Source organism: Bacillus rossius, chromosome 17, assembly GCF_032445375.1.
Source record: "Bacillus rossius redtenbacheri isolate Brsri chromosome 17, Brsri_v3, whole genome shotgun sequence".
Classification (NCBI taxonomy): Eukaryota; Metazoa; Arthropoda; class Insecta; order Phasmatodea; family Bacillidae; genus Bacillus; species Bacillus rossius.
In genome coordinates this window covers 10,135,442-10,146,060 of record NC_086344.1, presented here as the reverse complement: position 1 = coordinate 10,146,060, position 10,619 = coordinate 10,135,442, and the positions used below count along the sequence as shown (strand labels likewise).

The window sequence follows — 10,619 nt, the reverse complement described above, 5'->3', positions numbered from 1 at the left end:
TTTCTGAAGATAAAATGACATTATTATGCAGTTACTGTTACTTTTACTTAGCAATTTGTCTTTCCTTTTTTCTTCATATGAAGATTCTGCCAGCTCCAAGTGTATCTTCTTTTCTTTCTCAGCTTGTTCCAGAACAATTACATCCTTACTGGATTTAAGAAGTAACTCATACCGATCACATTTACCACATGTGTCATTTTTCGGCTTGAAATTCTGCTTTCAACAATTATCTATATCGATAACTGTCAAATGTTGCCATCATACTAATTATTTTTAATTTTCATGATTATGTTTACATGTTTTTACCAGCAACAGTGTATAAACATAAAGTAAATATCAGTATATGAGGGGTCACAATTGCCAATGTCATGCAAACTAAGCCAAATATCACAGTACTGTTATTGCTATAATGGCCAATGTTGACATTGGCCATTGCTTATTTGGCACTTCAAAAGACCAATGTCAACATTGGCCCTTGTAGCACATAATGAAGAATTAATTATTGTTGTGACTTTGGCCCCATCATAACCTGTATCTGCCACATGGTAAGTTACAGACATTGGCCATTATAGCACAAAATGCACCACGTTTGAAAATGCACATTGGACTTAATAACCCATTTTTGTAAAAAAATTGACATTGGCCCATATATATATATATATATATATATATATATATATATATATATATATATATATATATATATATGTGTGTGTGTGTGTGTGTGTGTATATATATATATATATATCACAATTTTGTGGGCACGAATACTGTCACAATTTTTCACAAATCACCTCCAAACTGATACATAAAATCTAGAAGTGGAAAATCTCGGTCGAGTTCGTTAATAGGCAATATCCGTCCAAAGGAATAGGATTGGGGAAGGTCTTTTTGAAGAACATAAAAATCGCTGTAACTCCCATAGTATGGAAAATATCACACATGTTTGAACATATTATAACTTGTAGGAGTAATACCAAAATCTTTTGTCTGAATAAGTTTTTAAGTTTTTGATGCGCTAACCATAACTGTAAGGGGTTGAAAAAACAAGGGTTCGAGGACAAAGAAAATCATAACTCCCTCCATAGGGACAACATCGAATTCGTACAATTTATGTATGAATTTTATAATTTTTCTAAACCTTTTATCTGAAAAATATTTTGATTAGACAAACCATTGCTACAAGAGGTTGCAAAATAAGGCATAGAATTTAAAAAAAAATTCATAACTCCCTTAGTAGGTACACTATCAAATCCGTTTAGATTGCTTGTAAATCTTATAATTTTAATCTAAAATTTTTGTCTGAAACAATTTTTAATTAGATGAACCATTACTGCAAGGGGTTAAAATAAACCTGGGGTTGAAATAAGAAAAAAATAAAACTCCCCTACCATGTACTCTATCAAACTAATGTTTATATTTGTTTAACTTTTTAAATATTATTGAAAACTAAAGTCTAAAGTAGATTTTATATCACTAATCATCACTGAAAGGGGTGGAAATAATAAGGGCAGAAAGACAAAAAAAATCATTACATTTTTTAATTACTTTTTTAAACCATTATTATTATTATTATTGTAAAACTCCAAAACCCTATCTGTATCTTTTGGTTCAAACAATTCTTGATGAAATTAACAATTACCATAAAACAGGGGTTGAAATAAAAATATAAATAACTTTCTTAGTATCAAATTCATCTGAATATACTAATTACCATCTGAATATTACCTTAAACCTTTGTCAAAAAAAGTTATTCGACCATGTATTAGTGCAAGGGATGAAAAATACTGTTTGGATGACAAAAATAATTGCATAACTACCTTAGTAGACAATATTAAATTCATTAAGACATTTAATGTTGAATGCACTTATTTAAATACATTCAAAATATGTTCACTGTATGGAATAAGAGAAAATGTTATATCAATCTTTTTTGAATATTTGTGAACATATAGGTTATTATGTACATTAAGTTCTTAAAATGTTCCAGGAGATTATAGAAGTTTCCAAAACATTTCCAGAAGAAAAATAGATACATACTTCGAAATCTACCTACGCCTGTAGGCTGTGCCGAAAGTATTTTTTTTTGTTAATATCACTCTAATTCAGCCTCCAGAATAACCATTTTTTAAATTTCTTTTGAAATTTTAATTTTCTGGATTACAAATTACATTTATTAATTAAAATTAAACGTAACACTAAAATGTAAGGAAACAGCATTTATTTTCTCAAAGGCTTCTAGCCGATATTGTGTTACGTTCGTCAGTTAACACAATAAAAGGCCTAATGTTTTAAACTTGATTATACCAGCCAAATTTTGGAAAAGGAAGAGCTACTATGAGACTAAGTTCTTCAGTTGCTTTAAATAAAGGAAAAATGTAATAACATTCCCGCGGAAACATTTCAAGCATCAACAATTATCTGTTGTGTTGATTGGTCGATTGCTTGAGCATACTCTAGCCGCAGCCATGCCATTCTTGTTGTTTCTGTGTCAACGTGACGTTTCTAACTTTCAGGAGCACATTCCGGACCCGAGGAGCGTGAGCCAGAACTTGACCCTGCACAAGACCTGGCTCACACCGAGAGAGATCTTCCCCGCCAAGCACACAGGTAGGCAGCCCCCGTCGCCACCCAGGGCACGGCGAGGGACTGCACAGCCAGCTGATTTGATTTGATTTGATTTTTTATTGCATTCAATAGACCATACATAATGGTGCAGAATATGTCATAAAAAAATACAAATAAACATAAATACAAACACACAAACAGGTACAAGAACAGTATTAAAAACATACAAAATTAATTAAAATAATATAACAGCTGCACTTCCATGAATAAGCACCTGTTTAGATAATATTATATATAAAAGAATAGTAATACATAATTACAGTAAACAAAATTAAGTATAGATATCAACATTAGAACACAATCTAACCTATATCACATAATACAGTTCACCATAATCATATATAAAACTCACAAAAAAAAAAACCAGTAAAAATGTTACGAAGCTACCTCCTGTTCATAATCATCTATAGTATAAAAAGCCTTATGTGATAAATAAAGAAATAATTCTTTTTTTAAATAAATTATATTGCTCCATATTTTTTAGAGCTGATGGTAATTTATTAAATAATCTAATACCAACATTTCTAACTGACTGTAAAGTTTTTTTCTTATGAACCCTTTACAGATGAAAATCTGCATTAATTCGCGTGAAATGCTCATTAAGTCAAGTGCTTGTTTTGAGCTGTGACGGCACTTTAAGACAATCCTTTGTCAGTTCAGTCCTTAATTCCTTTCCGAATGAATCCATACATTCATTCATTTGTTTCGTTATCTCAACAAAAATGTTCAGCTCACAATTTTCCACACGACTACTGACTATTGAAGGTACAGCAGGCATTTTTTTCTCGCTAGGTGTAACCTCGAGCCATGCCATTTATGATCATTGCGGATGTGATGTAGATGATAATAATCGGGTAAATGAGCTACCTTCTACTGCTTGAACTGTATTGACATAGAGTTATTCACTGCTCATGTTATTTCTAAAATTATTTCTATATCATTGTATTGCCTGACAGCTAACTTGAACATAACGAATTGTATAATACTTTAATCCAAAATCTATTTGTGCTGCGAATATGTACATAAAGGTGCGTAAAACCTACCAACATACAAATGGCTGAATGCTGGGTGCTATTTTATGAAGTTTTTGATGATATATCTATCAATGGCATACAATTACTACAATAAATCAGTCGTTGAATAATTTAATATGTGATAAGATAAGTGGAAAGAGAATATAGCAAAATGAATAGTCAAATGATAGAAATTAAATTAAACTAATGTAAGTGTACACAGCAGTTGTTATTCTCAAAGGAAATTAACTTTGTTGTGACATCTTCATCACCAACCTTAATTCACTATATATTCATTAAACTATATTTCTTTCTGAATTAATTATGTGTCTCTAATATAACCTAGATTTAAAAAATATTCTTATGAAGCAATGTTAATAGTTATTTAAATCATTTTGTAGTGCAAAAGAGTAACTTTCTATTATAAAAAAAAACTATTAAGTCTCTCTGGACTTATATTTAACAGGTGTTTGATAACCATAGAGTTTTCGGTACTGCTCAGAACCATTAAGACTAAAAAACATTATAGAGCATTTGTCCAAAAACAATAAATAAAAAAATAACAAATAAAACATTTGGAAGTGGTCTTACACCAGACAAGACAAACTGAGTACAATGTATTATCATTTATCATTCTCTGCAACTATCTCCTTCATCCTTACTTGTGACCATTATCACGTTCTAACCTATTGGTACAACCTGGTGATGACAAACCTTAGTTGTTAGCCCCATCATTAAGATGCTATTAAATAGACACAGAGTATGTGAGATTCAAAGAGACTCTGACTGCGTCTTTCTGCTTAAGGACGGTGTTGGACTGTGGTAGTGTTAAACTATGGCGTATATCCAAATGTGTGGGTGTTGCAGACATAAACATCAACAGCCTAATGTGGGAGCTGGAGCAGTCTGATGTGCTCAATGCCATCCTGGACGTGAGACTGACACCAGAGCTGCCGACAGGCAGGAAGCAGCCCAGTACCGTGGTGCAGGTCGCCTGGTCGCCTGCCGGGTTCCTTCCTCTCTCCAGGTAACCACCTGCCCTCTCATTGACACCAGCACAGTGTGTGTCTGGACATGAGGCTCACTGTGGAGCTACTGACAGGCAGGAAGCAGCCCAGTACCGTGGTGCAGGTCGCCTGGTCGCCTGCCGGGTTCCTTCCTCTCTCCAGGTAACCACCTGCCCTCTCATTGACACCAGCACAGTGTGTTCCTGGACATGAGGCTCACTGTGGAGCTACTGACAGGCAGGAAGCAGCCCAGTACCGTGGTGCAGGTCGCCTGCCGGGTTCCTTCCTCTCTCCAGGTAACCACCTGCCCTCTCATTGACACCAGCACAGTGTGTGTCTGGACATGAGGCTCACTGTGGAGCTACTGACAGGCAGGAAGCAGCCCAGTACCGTGGTGCAGGTCGCCTGGTCGCCTGCCGGGTTCCTTCCTCTCTCCAGGTAACCACCTGCCCTCTCATTGACACCAGCACAGTGTGTTCCTGGACATGAGGCTCACTGTGGAGCTACTGACAGGCAGGAAGCAGCCCAGTACCGTGGTGCAGGTCGCCTGCCGGGTTCCTACCTCTCTCCAGGTAACCACCTGCCCTCTCATTGACACCAGCACAGTGTGTTCCTGGACATGAGGCTCACTGTGGAGCTACTGACAGGCAGGAAGCAGCCCAGTACCGTGGTGCAGGTCGCCTGGTCGCCTGCCGGGTTCCTTCCTCTCTCCAGGTAACCACCTGCCCTCTCATTGACACCATCACAGTGTGTTCCTGGACATGAGGCTCACTGTGGAGCTACTGACAGGCAGGAAGCAGCCCAGTACCGTGGTGCAGGTCGCCTGGTCGCCTGCCGGGTTCCTTCCTCTCTCCAGGTAACCACCTGCCCTCTCATTGACACCAGCACAGTGTGTTCCTGGACATGAGGCTCACTGTGGAGCTACTGACAGGCAGGAAGCAGCCCAGTACCGTGGTGCAGGTCGACTGCCGGGTTCCTTCCTCTCTCCAGGTAACCACCTGCCCTCTCATTGACACCAGCACAGTGTGTTCCTGGACATGAGGCTCACTGTGGAGCTACTGACAGGCAGGAAGCAGCCCAGTACCGTGGTGCAGGTCGCCTGCCGGGTTCCTTCCTCTCTCCAGGTAACCACCTGCCCTCTCATTGACACCAGCACAGTGTGTGTCTGGACATAAGGCTCACTGTGGAGCTACTGACAGGCAGGAAGCAGCCCAGTACCGTGGTGCAGGTCGCCTGGTCGCCTGCCGGGTTCCTTCCTCTCTCCAGGTAACAACCTGCCCTCTCATTTACACCAGCACAGTGTGTGTCTGGACATAAGGCTCACTGTGGAGCTACTGACAGGCAGGAAGCAGCCCAGTACCGTGGTGCAGGTCGCCTGCCGGGTTCCTTCCTCTCTCCAGGTAACCACCTGCCCTCTCATTGACACCAGCACAGTGTGTGTCTGGACATAAGGCTCACTGTGGAGCTACTGACAGGCAGGAAGCAGCCCAGTACCGTGGTGCAGGTTGCCTGCCGGGTTCCTTCCTCTCTCCAGGTAACCACCTGCCCTCTCATTGTCACCAGCACAGTGTGTTCCTGGACATGAGGCTCACTGTGGAGCTACTGACAGGCAGGAAGCAGCCCAGTACCGTGGTGCAGGTCGCCTGCCGGGTTTCCTTCCTCTCTCCAGGTAACCACCTGCCCTCTCATTGACACCAGCACAGTGTGTGTCTGGACATGAGGCTCACTGTGGAGCTACTGACAGGCAGGAAGCAGCCCAGTACCGTGGTGCAGGTCGCTTGGTCGCCTGCCGGGTTCCTTCCTCTCTCCAGGTAACCACCTGCCCTCTCATTGACACCAGCACAGTGTGTTCCTGGACATGAGGCTCACTGTGGAGCTACTGACAGGCAGGAAGCAGCCCAGTACCGTGGTGCAGGTCGCCTGCCGGGTTCCTTCCTCTCTCCAGGTAACCACCTGCCCTCTCATTGACACCAGCACAGTGTGTTCCTGGACATGAGGCTCACTATGGAGCTACTGACAGGCAGGAAGCAGCCCAGTACGGTGATGCAGGTCGCCTGCCGGGTTCCTTCCTCTCTCCAGGTAACCACCTGCCCTCTCATTGACACCAGCACAGTGTGTTCCTGGACATGAGGCTCACTGTGGAGCTACTGACAGGCAGGAAGCAGCCCAGTACCGTGGTGCAGGTCTTCTGGTCGCCTGCCGGGTTCCTACCTCTCTCCAGGTAACCACCTGCCCTCTCATTGACACCAGCACAGTGTGTTCCTGGACATGAGGCTCACTGTGGAGCTACTGACAGGCAGGAAGTAGCCCAGTACCGTGGTGCAGGTCGCCTGCCGGGTTCCTTCCTCTCTCCAGGTAACCACCTGCCCTCTCATTGACACCAGCACAGTGTGTGTCTGGACATGAGGCTCACTGTGGAGCTACTGACAGGCAGGAAGCAGCCCAGTACCGTGGTGCAGGTCGCCTGCCGGGTTCCTTCCTCTCTCCAGGTAACCACCTGCCCTCTCATTGACACCAGCACAGTGTGTTCCTGGACATGAGGCTCACTGTGGAGCTACTGACAGGCAGGAAGCAGCCCAGTACCGTGGTGCAGGTCGCCTGCCGGGTTCCTTCCTCTCTCCAGGTAACCACCTGCCCTCTCATTGACACCAGCACAGTGTGTTCCTGGACATGAGGCTCACTGTGGAGCTACTGACAGGCAGGAAGCAGCCCAGTACCGTGGTGCAGGTCGCCTGCCGGGTTCCTTCCTCTCTCCAGGTAACCACCTGCCCTCTCATTGACACCAGCACAGTGTGTGTCTGGACATGAGGCTCACTGTGGAGCTACTGACAGGCAGGAAGCAGCCCAGTACCGTGGTGCAGGTCGCCTGCCGGGTTCCTTCCTCTCTCCAGGTAACCACCTGCCCTCTCATTGACACCAGCACAGTGTGTGTCTGGACATGAGGCTCACTGTGGAGCTACTGACAGGCAGGAAGCAGCCCAGTACCGTGGTGCAGGTCGCCTGCCGGGTTCCTTCCTCTCTCCAGGTAACCACCTGCCCTCTCATTGACACCAGCACAGTGTGTGTCTGGACATGAGGCTCACTGTGGAGCTACTGACAGGCAGGAAGCAGCCCAGTACCGTGGTGCAGGTCGCCTGCCGGGTTCCTTCCTCTCTCCAGGTAACCACCTGCCCTCTCATTGACACCAGCACAGTGTGTGTCTGGACATGAGGCTCACTGTGGAGGTACTGACAGGCAGGAAGCAGCCCAGTACCGTGGTGCAGGTCGCCTGCCGGGTTCCTTCCTCTCTCCAGGTAACCACCTGCCCTCTCATTGACACCAGCACAGTGTGTTCCTGGACATGAGGCTCACTGTGGAGCTACTGACAGGCAGGAAGCAGCCCAGTACCGTGGTGCAGGTCGCCTGCCGGGTTCCTTCCTCTCTCCAGGTAACCACCTGCCCTCTCATTGACACCAGCACAGTGTGTTCCTGGACATGAGGCTCACTGTGGAGCTACTGACAGGCAGGAAGCAGCCCAGTACCGTGGTGCAGGTCGCCTGCCGGGTTCCTTCCTCTCTCCAGGTAACCACCTGCCCTCTCATTGACACCAGCACAGTGTGTGTCTGGACATGAGGCTCACTGTGGAGCTACTGACAGGCAGGAAGCAGCCCAGTACCGTGGTGCAGGTCGCCTGCCGGGTTCCTTCCTCTCTCCAGGTAACTACCTGCCCTCTCATTGACACCAGCACAGTGTGTTCCTGGACATGAGGCTCACTGTGGAGCTACTGACAGGCAGGAAGCAGCCCAGTACCGTGGTGCAGGTCGCCTGCCGGGTTCCTTCCTCTCTCCAGGTAACCACCTGCCCTCTCATTGACACCAGCACAGTGTGTTCCTGGACATGAGGCTCACTGTGGAGCTACTGACAGGCAGGAAGCAGCCCAGTACCGTGGTGCAGGTCTTCTGGTCGCCTGCCGGGTTCCTACCTCTCTCCAGGTAACCACCTGCCCTCTCATTGACACCAGCACAGTGTGTTCCTGGACATGAGGCTCACTGTGGAGCTACTGACAGGCAGAAAGCAGCCCAGTACCGTGGTGCAGGTTGCCTGCCGGGTTCCTTCCTCTCTCCAGGTAACCACCTGCCCTCTCATTGACACCAGCACAGTGTGTGTCTGGACAAAAGGCTCACTGTGGAGCTACTGACAGGCAGGAAGCAGCCCAGTACCGTGGTGCAGGTCGCCTGCCGGGTTCCTTCCTCTCTCCAGGTAACCACCTGCCCTCTCTTTGACACCAGCACAGTGTGTTCCTGGACATGAGGCTCACTGTGGAGCTACTGACAGGCAGGAAGCAGCCCAGTACGGTGGTGCAGGTCGCCTGCCGGGTTCCTTCCTCTCTCCAGGTAACCACCTGCCCTCTCATTGACACCAGCACAGTGTGTTCCTTGACATGAGGCTCACTGTGGAGCTACTGACAGGCAGGAAGCAGCCCAGTACCGTGGTGCAGGTCTTCTGGTCGCCTGCCGGGTTCCTACCTCTCTCCAGGTAACCACCTGCCCTCTCATTGACACCATCACAGTGTGTGTCTGGACATGAGGCTCACTGTGGAGCTACTGACAGGCAGGAAGCAGCCCAGTACGGTGGTGCAGGTCGCCTGCCGGGTTCCTTCCTCTCTCCAGGTAACCACCTGCCCTCTCATTGACACCAGCACAGTGTGTTCCTGGACATGAGGCTCACTGTGGAGCTACTGACAGGCAGAAAGCAGCCCAGTACCGTGGTGCAGGTTGCCTGCCGGGTTCCTTCCTCTCTCCAGGTAACCACCTGCCCTCTCATTGACACCAGCACAGTGTGTGTCTGGACATAAGGCTCACTGTGGAGCTACTGACAGGCAGGAAGCAGCCCAGTACCGTGGTGCAGGTCGCCTGCCGGGTTCCTTCCTCTCTCCAGGTAACCACCTGCCCTCTCTTTGACACCAGCACAGTGTGTTCCTGGACATGAGGCTCACTGTGGAGCTACTGACAGGCAGGAAGCAGCCCAGTACGGTGGTGCAGGTCGCCTGCCGGGTTCCTTCCTCTCTCCAGGTAACCACCTGCCCTCTCATTGACACCAGCACAGTGTGTTCCTGGACATGAGGCTCACTGTGGAGCTACTGACAGGCAGGAAGCAGCCCAGTACCGTGGTGCAGGTCGCCTGGTCGCCTGCCGGGTTCCTTCCTCTCTCCAGGTAACCACCTGCCCTCTCATTGACACCAGCACAGTGTGTTCCTGGACATGAGGCTCACTGTGGAGCTACTGACAGGCAGGAAGCAGCCCAGTACGGTGGTGCAGGTCGCCTGCCGGGTTCCTTCCTCTCTCCAGGTAACCACCTGCCCTCTCATTGACACCAGCACAGTGTGTTCCTTGACATGAGGCTCACTGTGGAGCTACTGACAGGCAGGAAGCAGCCCAGTACCGTGGTGCAGGTCTTCTGGTCGCCTGCCGGGTTCCTTCCTCTCTCCAGGTAACCACCTGCCCTCTCATTGACACCAGCACAGTGTGTTCCTGGACATGAGGCTCACTGTGGAGCTACTGACAGGCAGGAAGCAGCCCAGTACCGTGGTGCAGGTCGCCTGCCGGGTTCCTTCCTCTCTCCAGGTAACCACCTGCCCTCTCATTGACACCAGCACAGTGTGTGTCTGGACATGAGGCTCACTGTGGAGTTACTGACAGGCAGGAAGCAGCCCAGTACCGTGGTGCAGGTCGCCTGCCGGGTTCCTTCCTCTCTCCAGGTAACCACCTGCCCTCTCATTGACACCAGCACAGTGTGTGTCTGGACATGAGGCTCACTGTGGAGCTACTGACAGGCAGGAAGCAGCCCAGTACCGTGGTGCAGGTCGCCTGCCGGGTTCCTTCCTCTCTCCAGGTAACCAACTGCCCTCTCATTGACACCAGCACAGTGTGTGTCTGGACATAAGGCTCACTGTGGAGCTACTGACAGGCAGGAAGCAGCCCAGTACCGTGGT

The 10,619-nt window shown here is 47.3% G+C and overlaps 1 protein-coding gene across 1 annotated transcript in view; it reads left to right on the top strand.

The window, feature by feature from the left end:
- The window catches only part of LOC134540936 (uncharacterized), a 31,897-nt gene that overhangs the window by 2,133 nt on the left and 19,145 nt on the right, over positions 1–10,619 (top strand). Inside the window, exons 2-4 of the mRNA XM_063384018.1 lie at positions 2,517–2,610; positions 4,509–4,668; positions 6,124–6,317. Coding sequence (XP_063240088.1) covers positions 2,517–2,610; positions 4,509–4,668; positions 6,124–6,317 — 448 coding nt within the window. The remainder of the gene's footprint in view (positions 1–2,516; positions 2,611–4,508; positions 4,669–6,123; positions 6,318–10,619) is intronic.